The sequence below is a fragment of the Peromyscus californicus genome, unplaced genomic scaffold (genome assembly GCF_007827085.1).
Source record: "Peromyscus californicus insignis strain IS unplaced genomic scaffold, ASM782708v3 Scaffold_13__1_contigs__length_99412109, whole genome shotgun sequence".
NCBI classification, from domain to species: Eukaryota; Metazoa; Chordata; class Mammalia; order Rodentia; family Cricetidae; genus Peromyscus; species Peromyscus californicus.
The window spans coordinates 58,080,464-58,099,719 of NW_026294424.1; the positions used below are offsets into that span (position 1 = coordinate 58,080,464).

Sequence of the window (19,256 nt, forward strand, 5' to 3'; positions counted from 1 at the left end):
ACCCACCACTGCATGGCTGGGCTGATTTTCTGCTGCTGTTTTACATGGGTTCTGGGAATTGAACTCAGGTCTTTGTGCTCGCAAGGGAAGCACTTTACCTACTGACTGGGCCATTTCTCCAACCCCCTTCTCACTCTTATTTTTAAATGAGGAACATTTTTTTTTCCAGTTAGAAGTCATTTTTGTGAAATTAGTGCACCCAGAAATTTTGTGAAAGACAGATGGGTCTTTTGAATGTTTCCATTATAGATGTTAACAAGATGTCTGAGATGGAAGCGGAGCTCTTCTGTTTTGCTATAACACAAGGTACGGATGTCAAAATCTTTTGACTCTCAATTTTTACCGTTTCCCGTTATGAGCTCATTACTGCTGGATTTTTCCCATGAATCTGAAACATGTACAGTGCTTTGGAAAGGGGATTATTTGCTTTAACTTTATAGACTGAGCTAAAAACAGATAAACCCTGTTTCTATTTTTGGAATGCCATATAAGCGAAAATGTGAACATGACCGTGTACACAGGAAGTACAAAATGGAGAAGAAAACAGATTCTTAACACAGCAAAATGTAACTGGAAAGCTGGTTTTGAAACGGCACAGCATTTTGATAAATTGACTATTATTACAGTTGAAGAGATGAATTTGTTTCACAAGCAAATCTCAGTTTTCCTGAGGCTTGTGTGCACACAGAACAGACACGGTGTGAACTTCATTGTTGAGGAATCCCCTGGAGGTCCAAGTCCAATCACTCCCATCACTCCACATAGTCTTGGTATTTCTAGGTAGGGTACAGCCAGCTCTTAACTTTGCAAGGCTTTCGGATGAATTTAGAGAAGGTGGCTGGGGGCATGGAAAATATTCATATTGAAGTTGTTTGCTGTCATTCTGGTTAACAAGACTCTGAAATTCAGGGTGCAAAATCAGCATATCAAACTAGAGGCCTGGACCAGTGAGTAAAGATGCTCACCACCAAGCTTGATGAATTGACTTAGATTCTCAGGACATGGTTTGAGGAGAGAATCAACTTCCGTAATCTGCCCTCTGACCTCTGTGTGTGTGCCGTGGCCAGTGTACCCACATACAAAACAAAAATGGTAAATAAAACTAGAGGCCTTTATTTAAACACTGACATGGGTACATTGAAGTACAGATTGAACAGCCCTAAGCTGGAAATCCCAAACCTTTTGATGTGGACGTAAAGCCACAAGTAGAAAATTTCAGGCCCAAGTCTGTGATGGTCACAGTGAAAATGCAAGTACAGAAAAATACTGTGTAGTGGTTCTGAACAGTGACTACTCTTCCAGAAGACCCAGCTTCAATTCCCAGCACCCACATGGCAGTTCACAACTATCTGGAACTCCTGTTAGTTTCAGGGGATCCAAGCATGCATGGGCACTGCATGCATGTGATACACAGGCATCCATGCAGGCAAAAGACCCATACACATAAATAAAGCAAGAGGGGCTAATAACGTGTGTGCATATTGAGACTGCCCAGCAGAATGACCAGAATTTACCAGAGAATCCTGGATGGTGAACTGCTTGGTTTCTAGAGTTAAAGAAAAAAAAATGGAACACAGTCTTGATGGCAGACATAGCAACTCGTAAAGAAAGGGAGGCAGAAACATGGAGAGACACCCTGGAAGCCTGCCCTTCCTGGAGCTGGTTCTGCCTGTTTATTCTGTCACATTTGCAGATGTTTGCAACCTGTGTCCAAACTCGGGCCCTTTGAATCATTTATTTTCTTTTTTTCTTTCTACATTTAGCACTGATCACATTTGGAGCAGGAGGGATGGCTGGGTGGTTAACAGTGTTTGCTGCGCAAACCTGTGACTGGCGTTCAGATTCCAGCACTCACTTCAAATCTGGGTGTGGTCCTGTGTGCACCTGTCATCCCTGCGTTGAAGGGGTCGAAGGCGGGAGGGTAGCTGGGGCTTGCTGGCTGCCAGCCTAGCCAAAAATCACAAGCTCACGGAGAGACTGCCCCGAAGGAACAAGGTGCCGAGTGATAGAGGAGGGTACCCTACATCTCCCTCTATTCTGTAGGTACACACAGATGTGCACACATATCACACACACACACACACACACACACACACACACACACACACACACACCCCTATAACTATCACTGCTCTATTCCAGCAGTCCATGCTACTGTCGCCACCGCCGCCACCACCACCACTACATGCTGAGCATTACCACAGGTCGGAATTCTCACTCAGTGCTCTTGTGTGAGCTATCTCATTCATCCCCAAAGCCACCCACTGAGTGCAGGTGCTTTATCATGATAAAGGCTGGAGGAATTAACTTCCTAGGGTTGTTCAGCCATCACCGTATAAAGAGAGTTTGGAACCGAGTTTTGACTTACGTTGTATAAAATTCTGCTTCACAGACTTAGGCAGCCGTCTTTGCTCTCTAATCCCCAAACACTTTCATCAGTGTCGGGAAAAACCCAGTCCTCATCAACAGTCTCTCCACCCTCCCCCGTTCCTCCCCTGCCCTGGTGTTGTGTGGCAAGACTTCCTGGGGAGGCACAAAACATCCATCTACTCACCCCAGAGAGGGAGCCCATGACCAACCAAACTATGTATACCACCCAAGTCCAATTTGGTGAACTGGTGATTTTTATTGGGGTTACTTACGGGAACATAGGGTAAGGGTTCCAGGAGCAGAAATGACTCAAAGACAGCTGCATCACCAAAGCCCACCCCAGCATGGGGGACAGACAGCTCACAAAGCTAGGAACTTGTAGTACACTGCACATGCTTGCAGGCAGCTCAACAGGTTGGAGAGTATCCTTTCCCGGTGACTCGGTTGCTCTAAACCTCTTTTAGGCAGCTTGGCTGGTCTCTGCTTCATCCAGGCAGCAGGTCTGGTCTCAGAGTCTTCTTTGTAGCTTGCCTTGTCTGAGAGTGACTTTAAGCAATCTTTATAGTTTACTCTTGGAGAAGAGGTGCCTAGTGAATCTTGTCAGTTTCAGGGACTTCCTGAAGTTGTTTTGACATTTGCCTTCTGGTTTCAGGAGCTTCCCTATAGGATGCAATGTTTCAGTCTGGGAGGAAATTGCTAGAGACCTGGGTAATCACTTTCTCTCCGTACACACCTGCTCTGGACATTTCATACAAATGCAGTCACACATTATGTAGTTCATTGTGACTAGTTAATGTCAGTATTGCCTAGGTGCACCCATGTTGTGAATAATATTCCACTGAATGCTTCTTGCTTAGGTTCATGTGCAGACATTAAGTTGATAATACTTTTTTAAAAACTGTTGTTGATAGAGCTACAGAAAGTGACATTCATGATTCATGGACAGGTTTTTGCATGAGCAACTGGTTTCAATTTATAAACAGGCGTTTTCAGTCTTAGGTTTTGTCTTAATCAGTGTTCTCTTGGTATGAAGAGAACCATGACCATGGCAACTCTTATAAAGGAAAGCATTTAACTGGGACTGGCTTACAGTTTCAGAGGTTTAGTCCGTTATCATCGTGGTAGGAAGCATGGCCTGTCTGAGAGTTCTATGTCTGGATCCCCAGGCAGCAAGAAGAGAGAATGAGACACTGGGCCTGGCTCCAGCTTTTGAAACCTCAAAACCCACCCCCAGTGACACACTTCCTCCAATAAGGCCACACCTACTCCAACAAGGCCACACCTCCTAATCCTTCTCAAATAGTGAAACCCCCTGATGACTGAGCATTCAGATAGATGAGTCTATGGGGGGCGCTCTTATTCAAACCACCACAATGGTTTTTCTGAACTTCGTATTTTTCTTAGCAAATCTTTCTTTTTTTAAAAAAAAAATTGTTTTAAAGCTATATTTTATGTCTATGTTCTGGCTGTCTGTGCACCCCATGTGTTGCAGGTACCTGAGAATTCCAGAAGAGGGAGTCAGATCCCCTGGAACTGGAGTTAGATGCAGTTGTAAACCATGAAACAAAATCCAGGTCCTCTGGAAGAGCAGTCAGTGCTCTTAACTGCAAAGCCATCATTCCAGTCCCATATGTTTCTTTTCTAGAAACAAACTTTGATGACTAGAAGGGATGAAAGCGAAGCTGCCATTTTACTAAATCAGTTTCTCACCTTCCCTTGCCTTTCTCCTCTCCTCCCTTCCCCTCTCCACCCCATGTAAGCTTGTTTGGGGTCTGTGTCCTCCAAGCCTACCCTGTCTGTTCCTGGAAAGCGGACTCCTTCACTTTCATTCCGACCTTCTGTACAAGGCCAGGTCTGATCCTGGAAAGCCGACTCCTTCACTTTCATTCCGACCTTCTGTACAAGGCCAGGTCTGATCCTGGAAAGCCGACTCCTTCACTTTCATTCCGACCTTCTGTACAAGGCCAGGTCTGACATCTTCCAGCCCAGAAGGCCATTCTGTCTCTGCAGCCTGAGGTCATTTTTCCTCTTGTGAGAATGCCTGGAAGCTTTACCATTTTCTTGGCATTGTACCCTCTTGTCCCGGCTTGCACTTCCTGGCTTTTATGCCCCTTGAGGGCAGGATTGAGGTCTGACTCACTGTCCCTATTCCCTGCAGTAGTTCTCCTGCCTTTCACTATAGGTACTAATGAATATTCATATTTGTGAACTGAATAAATCCCTGGCTAGTTGCCTGGTGGTTCTGATTCACTTGAAACTCCGTTGAATTTCCTTGTACAATTAGTGTTACAATAGCCCTATTTTTAACCAGGTCTTGTGGTGAGGGAGAAGCTGGTGAGTGAGGTCATGCTCTCTTATGCTCTCTTGTCTCCCTGGCTTCCTCTTCCTCCGGGTTACAGGCCTGTAGCCTGTCTGCCATCTTTCCCTGAACCCTCAGAACATTTCCAGTCCTTGATTCTTGACCTCTTGAATTAACAAATGGGACCACATGAAGTTAAAAAGTTCCACAGTACGGGCAACTGTATGCATAGCAAACGGGACAGCCTACAGAATGGGAGAGATGTCAGTGCCATTTATATGCTCCAGACAGGGGACGGACGGGGAAAGCTTGTGAAGAACCACACAAGTCAAACGCCAAGGGCGGAACTTGGCAGAAATGCTGAGCGGGAGTGTCTAGGCTTGTCTGTGGGGTATGGTGGGGCTTGGGAGGAGCTGTTCTTCCATTCTGCAGTCTGCCTCCTTTTCATGTCTCAGGGAAACTGATCGAGTGGTCCATCTGTGCATCCTTTGGAAGTCCGATAGCTAGGCAGCTGTCCTGGGTGTTCTGTAGGGAGAGTGTCAGCCAGAGCCACTCGATCAGCCTGTTCCGCACAGCACAGCTTTTCTGCAGTAGTTACTTTTCTCCCTGGCTGTACAAAACCCTGACAGAAGCAACAGGAGAGAGGGAGGGAGGGAGATAGGGAGGGGGAGGGGTGTTTATTCCGGCCAGATGGGGAAAGGATGGCAGTGGAAGTGTGGGACAGACAGCAGGTCACATTGCACATACAGTCAGGTGCTCAGCTGGCTTGCTCTAGTTTATTCAGTGTGGGACTCCAGCTCTCGGGGTGGTACAAACCCACTTTTAAGTTGGGTCCTGCCAGCTCAGTTAACCTAACGGAGAACAGACATGCCCGGAGGAGGTTGGTCCCTTAGGTGACTCTAGATCCTATCAAGTTGATAACACCTCGCCACTCCCTCCTCCGCTTAGCGAACTGGGAAAGTGGCTCTCCATCCTGGCAGATCACTTACTAGAATACGCCTATGATGCATCTCATAAATCATATCCAAGCCTTAAGTAAACCCAGAAGTCAACATCAATAATAATCCCTCTTCTCCAGCCAAATTCTGTTGCCTGGCAACTGGATGGATGGCGTGTTCTAATGTTAGAACCCACACTCTCCAAGATGCCTTTTTCTTTCTTTCATTTATTCCTTATTCTTTCACTCTTGCCCCGCCTTGTACTTTTGTATAACTTGCTTTCCCTTCAAGGTTCCTGAGAGTTTCATCTTGGTCTCAAAGCAACTAAGCTATCTGTCACCCACCCCCATGACTAGTGACTGCTGGACAACTAGGGCTTGGGACCACCGGCCTCCTTGAACAGTAAGTTCTTGTTGCATTCAGACTGCTTGGGAGCTGTTACCCAGAACTGCTGCCTGGGATGCATACAGACTTCTACAGGTGTGTGGAACACACTCTCTAGGAGGCATTTTCTGGGAAAGATAAGTTTTTCAGGTGTGAGGGAAGGGGGGTATTTTAAGGGAAATTGTATTTGAGCGTAGGATCAGTTAGATTGTGGTAGAGTATGTGATGTTAATACTTTAGTGAAATTCCAGACTACAACAGAGGATTTCTTTGTGCAGTGTGGTTGGTAAGCTGCATGTTGCCAGTAAACTTTAAGAAAAAAAAAAAAAAAAGAGAGAGAGAGAGGCCTTTCATGTGTATTTCTTAAAATACTTGGTGTTAATGTTCCACAAGTCCCTATCAGATACACAAACCCTAGCTTCCCCATGAAAGAAGTATTCTGTCCATTCCTGGCTCGGGACACAAGACCAGGCTCAGAGGGAGACCTCTGAGAGTCTCCTGTTAGTACCTTCGAGTATATGAACGTAAGGCACGTTCAGAGTGTGCCTGAGCCTGTACCCCGGATGCACGTGGATAAATGGAGGACCGAGTCCAGGTTTAAACCATGAAGGCTTTGTGTCTGTTACTTCACTTGTCTGTACACCTTCTCCTTGTAACTCTTACATGTCAGCATTTGGTCATATTTTACCAGCCACCCCCCCCCCTTTTTTTTTTGCAAGAAATGCTAGGGTTTTACTTAAATTACAAAACTCTTGCTATATTGCCTAGGCTAGCCTCCAACTCAGGGTCCTCCAGCTTCAGCCTTCCGAGCAGCTGGGATTGTAGGCCTGTGCCACCACCCCTGGTTTAATGTTTAACTCCTTATCCTCTTGAATGTCCTGTAGACTCTTTGGTAGACTCATCTTCTTCAGCAGAAAGCTTGGTTCCAGGTGCTTCCAGTTTCTTTTGACAATTCTTGGGTCTCTTCCTGCATTCCCAGAGTGGTTTCAGGGTGCCGTGAATTTTTGGGGTGTTCAGTTTGGGGGCTGGTGTGATGGAGTGTAAGGGCATCTATCATTGTCCAGCTTCTCTCCTTTGGCCCTTGTTTACCATTCACTCACTTCCAAACTCTCCAGTCTGTTCACCCCAACCCTCCCCCAGTAGTTCCCACTGTCCCAGACTCATCTGGGAACTATTTTCTCCGAGGGCTTATTGGTCTATAGTTCATTCACAGTATATCTCAAAGACCAATGTTAATGAATCTTGTCTATTATTTAATGTGTAAAGTAGTTACTGGATGTGTCTAAGAAAAAAAAAACAAGCTGCCTACTCCCTCTGCCCTCATACCACAACCGACACAGACTTCTGTGACCTCAAAGGTGTGGGGGTTAGTTCCACCAGCAGACAAGCATTTGATCCCGCTGCAGTGGATACCAGCTGCGTGTTCTCTAATGCAATTCGGTTCTGAGGCTATGTACCCGGCGATAATGTCAGATACAACAGATTAGGACCTAGGTCCTTAAGATACTCTGCTTCCAACTAGACGCCAGCTTGCAACTCCAGGTGGTTATCTGTGTGGCTTTGTTTCGGGGACAGGGTCTTTATATAGCCCACACTGGTCTGCAATTTGTGACCCTGCCTCAGACTCCAGATTGGTGGGATGGCACGTGTATGCCCCCTTCCCGGATTTGTTTTCTTTGAACTTCTGATCCACCTTCTATAAACTAAGGTTCCCACACCTGCCTCCTCGGGTTCATCTCAGGGAAACAGCAGGCTATTCAAGGATACTCTATGGCAGTAGTTCTCAACCCTCCTAAAGCTGCAACCCTTAAATACAACCCTTTATGGTGTGGTGTTCCCCACCCCAACCATAAAATTATTTTGTTGCTACTTCTTAACTGTAATTTTGCTACTGTTATGAACTGCAATGTAAATATCTAACTTACAGAATATCTGCTATTGGGGTTGAGACCCACAGGTTGAGAACCACTGCTCTACAGGCTACAGATAAAATGCTGGAGTGAATTCTGGGGGAGATGTGTGAAGCTCCTTCTTGCCTTCTCTAGGCATAACACACCCCAGGAACCTCCATATGTTCAGCCATCCGAAAGCTATGCCCCATCCTTTTTTTGTTTGTTTGCTTGTTTTTTCAAGACAGGGTTTCTCTGTGTAACAGTCCTGGCTGCCCTGGAACTCGCTTTGTAGACCAGGTTGGCCTCAAACTCACTGAGATCTGCCTGCCTCTGCCTCCCGAGTGCTGGGATTAAAGGCGTGTGCCATCACCACCCTGCTCCTCTGGGTTTTTAATGACGCCCTCTTTACATGGTCATGATTACTAATAGACTGGCTGGGGAACCCCAACAAACAAGGCTTGTCTGTGTTGCCGTCTTCATGGCCTCTCTGTGTAGCATTCCTTTCTTCAGAGATGGGACAGGCTCCATCTGGAATGAGGGAGGGTTTTTTTTTGTTTGTTTTAACCTGCTATTGGACAAGAACAGACAGGTCAGAGCTCTTTAGGGCCAGATCCAAGAAAGAATGTGAGGGCAGATTAAGAGCTGCCGTGAGCTCCCTTGGAGAAGAGAAACTCATTTTCACAGCTGCCCTTTGGAAAGGGTTTCTTAAGCCAGTCACTGTGGACAAAGGCCAAAACATACATATATTGAAAGTCCTGAGAGAAAGGCCAAGTGTCTGTATTCCTAATGGATTGACAGTCCATGCTGAGGTTGCTGGTCCACAGACCGCACCGTGAGGAGTTAGGTCACAGAGATGGGCTTTTGCTTTAATAGAACTCTTAGATTTCCTCTTTCTGTCTGCTCCAGAGCGTGTGTGGATGACAAGCGGGAGATTTGGTTTAAAAGGCTGCAGAGCCCTTCCTTCCTTTCCGTGCCTCTTGGTGGTCTTCCGGGAACGTGACTGATTAATGAATGAACGCACCGCAGATACCAAAGCTGCTTCCAAGATGCTTTTCAATGACTCTGGTCCTTCCTTGAAATGCTCTCTCTTGATTTTGCTCATGCCTTTACGGCTTAGCTTATCTCCTACGTGTATGCTCCACCAGGAAAGAGAAAAAGAACACAGCCCTCTCTGGTTATTTTGCATGCCCCCGGGCAGTCTTCCCCAGACGGAACCATCTTCTTTCCTTGAACTAAGAAATAAAATGCGGAAGGGCAGAGATGTCACTTCTGAGATTAATTTGACAAAAGGACTGACTCCCCTTTGGGACACGGCCCTCTACCTGGAACACTTACGTTGAGGTGCAGTGATCAGCTCAGCTTTTGGGAACACTAAGTCCTGGCGGTTCAATTTTCCCAAGGGCTCCCAAATCCTAGGAGCACATCTGTGTTGGCTTGCAAGTGGATTCTTCCATCCCATCCAAGCCTGGGATACATGCAGCTCCACCTTACTGCCTGTCTTAAACTCAGGGAAGATCTTGAGCCAGCCAAGTGCTCCTGAGTTTCTGCCCCACAGGATTTGTTACCATAGCAGCTCAATTTGGGGACAACTTGTTAATAGCAGTCGATAACTAACAAGTGCTAAGATGCCAGATATGTGGAGACTATTAAAATACGACGAAGATAATGCACAATCAATATGACAAAGTGGAAAGAATAGGACTCTCATGGGCTGGGTTTACCAGTGGGCGGAAGAACTGTGAGCGCTGCTCTGACACATGTGTGCATCACACACCAACTACTTCAGACCTTTGGACTTGTATTTTCTCAACGTGGAAGTTGGGAGCGTCCGGAGAGGAAACTCACTTTAACCTTTGTAGCAGCCATAATCTGATCACCCTGCCTCACCACCTGACCTGGAAAGGGACCTTTATTACCTCCAGGTTGGAGAAGTCCTTTGCCTTGTGCTGGATTTCTGTCTCCTTAGCTGGGGTTTTACGAAGCCAAGGAAAGCACCTCTGGTTATATAAAAGTATCAGGGACTTGGTAACACTAGTCCTTTTGTCATCAGACACCCTGAGAAGTTGGGGAGAAACGCCATGGGGCTAGGAGCAACCCACTCCCCCACCCCCTCAAAGCTGGGCTCCAACTCTGCAGTTCTAACCTGAGAGAGAGGAGGGAGATCCACCCCCTGGGAAAGCAAGGCAGCCTTGTGTTCGCTCCAACTCTGCGGTTTTTTTAAAAATCAAATCAGAGGAAGAAAGCGAGAGACTTAAGATTTCCTGAAGTTGTACGAAAAGACCCGGAGACCTGTAGAGTCCCTATCCCTCCCTCCCCAGTCACCAGGGATCGAGCACCGGGGACGTCCACAGAGGGCGACCCTTGCACATTCCCAACTTCCCGCCTGAGCAGGTCCGGATGGGCGGGGCGAGGGGGCGTGTCCATTTGGGGGCGTGGCCGGTAGAGCCCCCCGCCCCTTGCATCTCCGCCCACTTCCCTTTCTCAATGTGCTGCCCGGCGGGCTCGACCTCTCGGGCTGTGACGCTCGGGGAGGGGCGGAGCCCGCCGCCTGGCCGCCGTCTCGGGACGATGCCCGCACTCCGCCGCGCCCCGAGCCCGCCCCCGGCCATCCGCAGGCCCACGGGCAGGCGCGTGTGAGCGGAAGCGGCGGGCGAGGAGCCGCCGCCCGGCCCGGCGATGTCACCATTGTTCAGCTGGGTGGCCAAGGTAGGCGGCGGCGGCGGCGGCGGCGGCGGGCCAGAGCTACCGAGGGCCGGGGCGGGCGGGGGGGGGGGGGGCTCCAACTGCCGGGCCTCTGCGCGGGGGAGGGGGGCGGGAGGCCGTTCGAGCGAGCTCCGGAGTACTTTTCATTCATTCCTCCTCGCACCCCGTGGGCCAGCCTCCCAGAAGGCGTCGCGCCCGTTTCCCTGCTGGGGAGACTGAGGCACAGAGCCAGAGTCCCAGGTGTGGTCCCGGATCGCAGTGGGACCGCCCCTGCCGTCCTGGATCATCCTCTCTCTCCCTCTGCGAGGGGTGGTTGGGGCGGGTCGCCGAGGATGTTGCCTGGCTTTAGCTTTTTTCTTTTTTTTAACCTGCCGTTTTCAGAGGACAGGCTCCGAGGTCTTAAGTGTGGGAAGTGTAACTTTCTCTGTCTGCACAAAGTTTTTATGACTGCAACGCTCCCGCTTTCAGAGCCGAGCGTTAGAAATCCAGGCCGTCTCAGGGTTGCTAAACTAAAAAAAGTTGGCGGATTTGCCAGGATTGCCTCCAACCTTGCCTGGGTGGTGTGGGTTTTGACTAATGAATGCATTGCTCCCAGCCATGAAAGACACCCAGCTCCTCTCTTGGATGTGATACCCCTCTGTGTGTAATAACTTCACCTCGAGAGAGCCCGTTAGCTTGTCTCTGACCCTTTATAAATAGTAATTAGACGGGAGTTATATCTCCAGTTATGATGTGAGGCGTTGAGAGTGTTGTGTGTGTGTGTGTTTTCCCTAATTACATTTTTCTGAATACCTGTTTGGGAGCAGACGTGGCTTCGCCTGTAATTTAAGTAATAAAGTGAAGACGGAAACTAGGTAAGGCTAGTTATGAGATGACACCAAGAAACAACATTCCACCAGAGTCCTTACTAGAGTCGCCTCCGGAAGCAGCGGGTGCCACACTGAGAGGGTTTGGAGAAAACGTTTGAGCCTGTACATAAAGTGTAATTTTCTACTGGAAAAAAAAAAAAAAGATACTGTCCACATTTTTGCTTTCAAGGAATCTTAACTTTTCTTAGTAATGATAAATTTAAAAACCAGTATTAATGTAGTTTACAAAGTGATTCAGAATATGTATACTCTTCAGGTTGCAGACCTGAATTGCTTTATTATTGTTCTTAGTTATTTATTTGTTTATTTCGGTTATTGTTGGTCTTTAATAGTGCATTCTAAGGAGACAAATTGAGCTTCACAGAGATGTTTGATTCCAACACCAGCAAGGTGTAGATTGTAAAGATCTATACCATTCTTAAAACAACAACAATGACAAAAATCCCCAAACCTGGTACTGCTTCTTTGTCTCTCAGTTTTATTGACTTCTCTGGAACATTTTTAATAACTCGCTGTTCACTGTAGGAGTGAGATGGACCCTTGTTGACTTTGTTTGCAGACCAAAGCCTTATTCCAAATAGCATGTGAAGACTCAGCCTCCTTCAAGGGGCGGTTCTCCGGCAGAATACAGCCAGCCACACTGTACGCTCATAGCTTGGTTTTGATTCTGAATTATGTTGTTCTTGAACTGGTGTTAAAAACTTAGGCCACCAATAGCACAAAACAAAACTAAGCAAAAAACTACTCGGTGTTTTTAGAGCAAATTTCTCTTTAGTTGTCGTTATTATTTATTTATTTTTCAGAAAGGGTCTCACTATGTACCCTTGGCTGGTCTGGAACTGGCTAGGTGGACCAGGATGGCCTCAAACTCAAAGATATCCACCAGCACTTGGTCTGGTCTCTCACATCTTGGAATTAAAGTTGTATGCTGCCATGCCCAACCATAAAATTATATATACACATATTTTTTTTTCTGGTAGCTCATGTAATTATTGTAGATTACATCTTGAATTAATTTTTTTCACCCAGTGTTATTTTGTGAAGAATGTGACCTTTTTTGAGAGTATTTCATAAACTGGCCTGTGGTTGTGCATACCTGTAACCCCAGCAGGTCAGGAGTTTGGGGTCATCCTCAGCTGCAAACCGAGGTGAGGTCAGTCTAGCCTTCAAGAAACTCAGTCTTAAACTAAAACAAATCCAAAAAGAAAGAAAGAAACGCTACGTGGGATTATAGACTATAAGAGTGACATTCATTTTATGGGGACCTGTGCAGACCTGTGCTTGCTTATGGTGAAGACTTTGTTTTAAAATTGGGATGGTCTAAAGGCAGAAACAGAGGTGTAGATAACACACACACAATGGTCATAATCCTAACGGGCATTTATATTCAATTTAAAACTGCTTACGATCACTCAGATACACACCAGCATAGGCCTCCTACCACATCTGTCTATCATTCAGCTGATTTATTTTCCATTTTGACCTTGGCAGCCAAAGCTCTGCACCTGGTAGGGAGGAAAAGGGAAGTGGGCGTTGTTGATGCAGATGGATACCTGAGCTGGCATCCTCCTTGTGTGAATGGTGACTCGGTAATTTAGAGAGCAATTTAGTAATGAAAGAATAAGACCTAGATGGGAAAACGTTTAAGAGTTTTGTTGTTGAGCATGGATTGCTTGGTCAGGGCCTTCACTGAGTAAATGGTAGAGCTGGGCTTTAAGTACAGTTTCTTCATAAATCTTCCTGGAGAGGCCTGTTTCCCCTCCCCCATAAAAATAAAAAGGAACTTCTCGAGCTTTATGGTTTGTAGACGAAACCCGCAGGTGCTCCCCCAGCCCCAGAGCCCTGAGCTTGTCTGTTGATTCACTCTGCCTCTGTGTATCTGTTAGTGAAAACTGACCTCAAAAGACCTGCCAGATCACCCTAGGAATCTACTTGGATCTGTACCTGCCTATAAAGATTGTGACTAGGGTTATTGCTAGTATCACAGGATTTTGAGTATGTATGTATATATCAGTTTACAGATAAAAATGGAAAACAGCATGTAAAAATGTAGGTAGACTTGCTGTGTCTGAAATTCAAGGTGTTTTCATATGGTTTGTGCTGTATATTATTTTCCAGGACTTACAGGTTTATTCAACAAGTGTATGTTGGGTACAGTCAGTATACCTGGTAGTTAATATTCATGCTCTAGAGTAGCAGTTATCAGCTGGTCTGGACCCCTTTAGGAGGTCACATATCGGATATTCTTCATATCAGATATTAAAGATTCATAACAATGGCAAAATGACAGTTATGAAGTAGCAATGAAATAATTGTATGGTTAGGAGTCACCACAGCATGAGGAACTGTGTTAAAGGGTCGCAGCATTAGGAAGGTTGAGAACCATTGCACTAGAAGTGTATTTTACACAGTAGGTTTGTCCTTTAGAAACTGCACATTGAAGGTTTTCATTTTTGTGTTTTGTTTGCGACACAGTCTCACTATCTAGCCCTAACTGCCCTCAAACATGTGATCTCCCTGCCTCTGCCTCCTGAATTGTGTGTGTGTATGTATGTCAGGGCTGGGGTGGTCTTCCTATAAACTCATGGAGATCCTCCTGCTTCTACCTCTCAAGTGTTGTGATTAAAGACATGCACCACCATACCTAGCTCACACCGAAGTTTTATAAGGCAAATATTTTAAAATGCCTTAGGAAAGAAATTTTTAAATAAGTAATTGATTGCTAATTAATAAAACGAAGCATTTCATATTTTCTTTGTGTAAAACATACATTTATAGCCATCTTCATTTGATAGGTCACTTAATATACAGATACTTACAGTGTATCTGCTGTATGCCAGGCTGTTGTGAGGAGCTGGGGGTTCAGCCTTAGAGAGGTAGACCAGTTCCCTATTTTTGTGGTCTTTACATTCTAATCAGGAGAGGCAGAGAAGCAAATAGATAAGCAAGGTAATTTCAGCTGGTGGTCAGTGCTTGGAAGAGAAGTAGTCCGAGAGGGTGTGGGGACTGGGTGGGGTGGGAAATGCCCTGCAGCTTGCTCTGGGGCCCAGCAGCAGCAGGAAGGCCCAGTGAGCTGGTCCAGAGAAGCAGACTCCATCCAGAGCATGGAGGGCGTTTTAGGCCAGGTGGAGGAGAGTTCTGAGCACAGGGGCTGGGTTTGGAATGTGCGTAAACACAGTAGGAGGCCAGTAGATGGGTGGGAAGGAAATGGTGGCGTCCACTGACGTGTGTGGTGGATGGAAGGAGGGGGACTTCTTGGGCTACACTTGGCCTGTCGCATCTCTGTTAGGAGGTGATGCGGGTAACCTAGACCTGGGTAGTGAGGAAGGCGGCCGCATCGCCGTGCTTGGGCTTTTGAAATGCTCTGGCCTCCTGGCTCTGCGCAGTCTGCTTTCCTAAGCAGTGTGTTGCTGCTGCTTTGTTGAGTACAAGTGCATCTTGTCCTTTGATCAGCTGCTTCTAACCACAGCATTCGTTCAAGTCCTGTCCTGGCTCCCAGCTTATTTATTCACCTTTGAGGTTCTCTGCGCCGGGAGCAGCTCACCTTCAGTGCCAGCAGTCAGTCAGCTGGACATGCTCTTCAGTTCACCGGAACACAGCACAGCCGCCTTCATGGCGCTCTTCCTGGGAGGTGTCCACCTGGCTATTGCAACTGTTTATTTAGGCAACACTGCAGTCTTGCTTGAAGTCAGTCCTGTGTTGGTTTGTCCTTGAGATGTATCCTTAAAGCACAGACATTTTCTTCTTTATACTAATGCTACATTTAATTAGTGGCTGCTTAAGTTTAATAAGGAGCGAAGAACTCCTTAATAATAGTCAAACCATCCCTTGAACTTGGAAAATGTGCTGCCTCTGCTAAGTGCAGCTGGAGTAGGCCACACGTGAGTACAGCTTCGATGGAGCCTTTATCCCTGTCTGTAGTGGTGCAGATTCTCTTGGGCTAGTTACTCAAGCATAGGTTGTTCTGAAGAGAGAATGGAGGAATGCCGGAGTGGAGGACTGTCTCGGCAGAACACGGCCAGAGCAGGTCCCGTCAGGAGAGAGAAGGTTAATCACCTTTCGTTCCTTGGATGAGTTAGTTCCCTAACTCATCTTAGTCTGTATGTGTCTGTGCTGTAGTAGTAGTCCATTTCTGACAAAACCCTTCCCTCCTCTGCCCTTTGCCTCAGGCATCTCTGATTAATCATTCATCCGTTGGATGAGTGGAGAGTAACGGGAAGGGCAGGGCAGGGCTGCTTTTGTGGGCTGCTAGAATTGCAGGTGAAGAGCCTGGAATACTGTGAGGACTGCAGTCCCGTGGGTGGCTAGGCTTAGGGGAGATTGAGCAGCAGGTGCAGGTGAGGCTGGACAAGTGCGTGGTCACCTGGACACCCGTGAAATGCAGCCTCCTTCCGGAAAGCTTTCGTTTGATCCCGGGACACTGGGGAGCCTGTAGACACCATCACTGATCTCCCTCCGACCTGAAGCTGTTGGTCCACTCTGAGAGATGCTGTGTGTTGTGGTTATGTAAGTGTCACGCTTGAGAGGGAGATCTGGGAGGCTGAGGCCAGCCCACTTGACATAGGGTGCTGGAGGTGGTCAGGGCCACATAAGAGAACCAGGAGGAAGTGGTGTTTGTTTCACAGAAACATTGAGTAGAAGTTGCAGAGGTTTCCTACCTAGCCTGCCTGCACCCTCCTCACAGTCTGTCCTGTTACTAGCACCCCACACTGGGGCGGCCCTCTGGTGGGCATGGACAGAATGAACAATAAGCTGTACCAACTCCCAGTGTCCTACAGAACAGTGCCTTCTATACCTCTGTGTTGTGTTCCTTTCTCCCTTTGAACCTGTGACAAACATGAATCTTTTTCTTGTCTGTGTGTTTTTCCTACAATCATACCGTATACAGCCTTTCCAGATTGACCCCTTTTATCTAGAAATATACCTTCCTACGTCCTCGTTTTTTATTTTATGAGTATGCATGTTTTGCATGCATGTATGTGTACCATACCAGGCGAGTGCTTGTAGATGTCAGATGAGGGCATCAGATCCACTGGAACTGTAGTTACAGATAGTTGTGAGCTACCATGTAGGTGCTGGGAATCGAACCCCTGTCCTCAGCAAGAGCAGCTAGAGCTCTTAATCACTGAGCTCTCTCTCCAGTCCCCTACCCCCAGGCTTAATATCTCATTTCTTTCTATTGCTGAATAGTACTCCATTATTGGAATGTTTTGTAGCTGACCCATTTACCTCTAGAAGAGGGCCTTAGTTGTGTTTAAGTTTTGGCGATTGTAAATAAAGCTACTACTATCATGTTTGTAGGTTTTTCTGTGAGCACATATTTTCTACTTTTTGGGATGGAGACCATGGAACATTTCTGGGTCATATGGTAAATGTCCATTTACTTTTGTGAGGAATGTCCAGTCTTCCATTTTGTATTCCTACCAACAATAAGGAAAGTTCCTGTTGCTCTGTGTTCTTGCCTGGGTTCGGTGATCTAATGTTTATAATAGGTTCTGGGTTTTTTTGAGACAGTAGAAAAGATCTTTTGTGTCACATGCATCATGTTGGCCACAGTTGAAAACAGAACAAATTGCAGAGCGCTGTGGGCCGGGGTCAGAGGACCAACAGGACTCTTTGGGTTGCATCAAATGAGGCAGGACCCTCAGAGTTGGTCGTGGTGGTGGGATGGTGGCGGAAGTTCTAGATCCTTGGAGACAAATGACCGATGCCAGTGTGCTCTCCGTCAGTCAGAGCCAGCCTGCTCAGTTTCCACTCTTGTTTCCAGCATTTCTTGGTTCTGCTCCCAACAGTGTCGACTACTTTGTTTGGCCTCGGCCTCTCCTCCTGCGCCTCAGCTGGCACATTTTATGCAGCGTCCGCTTCGCCCTCATGGTACACATGTTTCTCCAAGGAAGGTGATGCTAACGAAGGCTACAAGCTGTATTTTGATATTCCTAATAGGAATGAAGTGATGTCTCCTGGTTGTTTGGGGTTGTGTTTTTCTGGGGATGTGACGTGAAGTCCTCCCCTTGATTCATTTCAGGAGCAGAAATAATGCTCTTTTGAGTTTTTAAGAAAAAGATTTATTTTACTACTTTAGATGTATATAATTCTCTATCTCTCTCTCTCTCTGGGGTGTGTGTGTGTGTGTGTGTGTGTGTGTGTACATGTACATGCATGCTGGTGCTCCTAGAGGCCAGAAGAGGGTGTTGTATCCTCTGGAGCTAGAGTTGGCAGTGGTTAGTCACTCAAGTGGGTGCTGGGAACTGAACTCCAGTGTAGTTGTTTTTTTGTTTTGTTTTGTTTTTTTAAACTCTTTGGAGGCCTGCCACCCAGCTCCCAAATAAATACATGGAGACTTATTCTTACTTATGAATGCCCTCTAACTTGAATTATCCCATCTCTCTTTAACTATGTTTTGCCTCTGGGCTTTTTACCCCGTTTTTGGGGAGGGGGTGTTTGGAGACGGTTTCTCTGTGTAGCTGTGTGCCTGTACTGGATCTCACTCTGTAGACCAGGCTGGCCTTGAACTCGCAGAAATCCACCTGGCTCTGCCTCCTGAGTGCTGGGATTAAAGGCGTGCGCCACCCCCCACCCCCCCTCCCCCCTCCCCGGCCACCTTTCTTTCTTCTATATACCTTTCTTTCCTTCTTATTCCATGGCTGGCTGTGGCTGGTTCCTGGCATCCTCTTCTCCTCCTTTTCTTGCTCCTTGATCTTTTCCCTAGATTTCTCCTATTTATTCTCTCTGCCTGGAAGCCCTGCCTATATCCTTTCTCCAGCCTAGCTATTGGCGGGTCAACTTTTTTACTAGACCAATCAGGTGTTTCAGGCAGGCACAGTAACACAGTTTCCCAGAGTTAAACAAATGCAACATAAAAGAATGCAACACATATTTGCCTCATTAAGCAAATATTCCACAGCATAAACAAATGTAACATATCTTAAGCTAATATTCTGTGACACTCCAGTCTCCCGCAAGAACAGCAAATGCTGCTAACTGCTGAGCCACCTCTTCAGCTCTTTTGAATTCTCATACAGCAATATGTAGGCACATCTGTGAAACCTGGAAAAACAAATCTTCAGTTAGATTTGTGAGACTATAAATGGAGCTGTAAGTTTTCTCAGGTCCCGCAGCCACTTCTAAAACAATCACTCAGAGGCTTAATATTATTTACAAACTGTATGGCCTATCGCAGGCCTCGTGCTGGCTAGCTCTTACATCTTAATCTATGTTTTATTTCTATTTTTATTAATCTGTTTTGCCATATGTTCTGTGACTTTACCAGTCTGCTGGCATGTTGCTCCTTGGGCAGCAGGCTGGCGTCTCTCTCCAGACTCCACCTTTCTCTTTCCTGTCTCCTTGGATTTCCCACCTGCCTCTAAGCTGCTTTGTGATAGGCCAAAGCAGCTTATTTATTAACCAATGGGAACAACATATATTCACAGCATACAGAAAGACATCCCCCAGCATATAAACTTAAGTATCTCAGACTGATTCCACTAACAATTCCTGTTATCTTTGGTTTTGTCATAGACAGAATGATGAATCATTATTCTACATTGTTTTGTTAAATTTATCTGAAAAAAATATGATGGGAAGATCATTTCCTAGTGTTCATATGCTCTGATTCTTTCTTGCAGATTATTTTGTATCTGTCATGTGTTATGACAGAAGAGATGCATGAACTGTGTTTACTTACTTCGACCAAAACTGTCCGAGTTAATTTCGCTAAGTCTGTTTTCTCATTCTAAAAAGAATTTCAACATCTGTTTGTTCTTTGTTTCCTTTTGTTTGTACTATGTATTTTTTATCCAAA

At 46.3% G+C, this 19,256-nt stretch overlaps 1 protein-coding gene across 4 annotated transcripts in view; it reads left to right on the forward strand.

Annotated features, from left to right (window-relative positions):
- Tbc1d1 (TBC1 domain family member 1) overlaps window positions 1-19,256 on the forward strand; it is a 200,042-nt gene that overhangs the window by 67,352 nt on the left and 113,434 nt on the right. The window contains exon 1 of one of the 4 annotated variants that reach the window (XM_052734981.1): window positions 10,458-10,589. The exons of the other annotated variants lie outside the window; for them this stretch is intronic. Coding sequence (XP_052590941.1) covers window positions 10,560-10,589 — 30 coding nt within the window. The 5' untranslated portion in view covers window positions 10,458-10,559. Of the gene's footprint in view, window positions 1-10,457; window positions 10,590-19,256 lie in introns of those variants that run through there. 4 annotated transcript variants of the gene reach the window in all.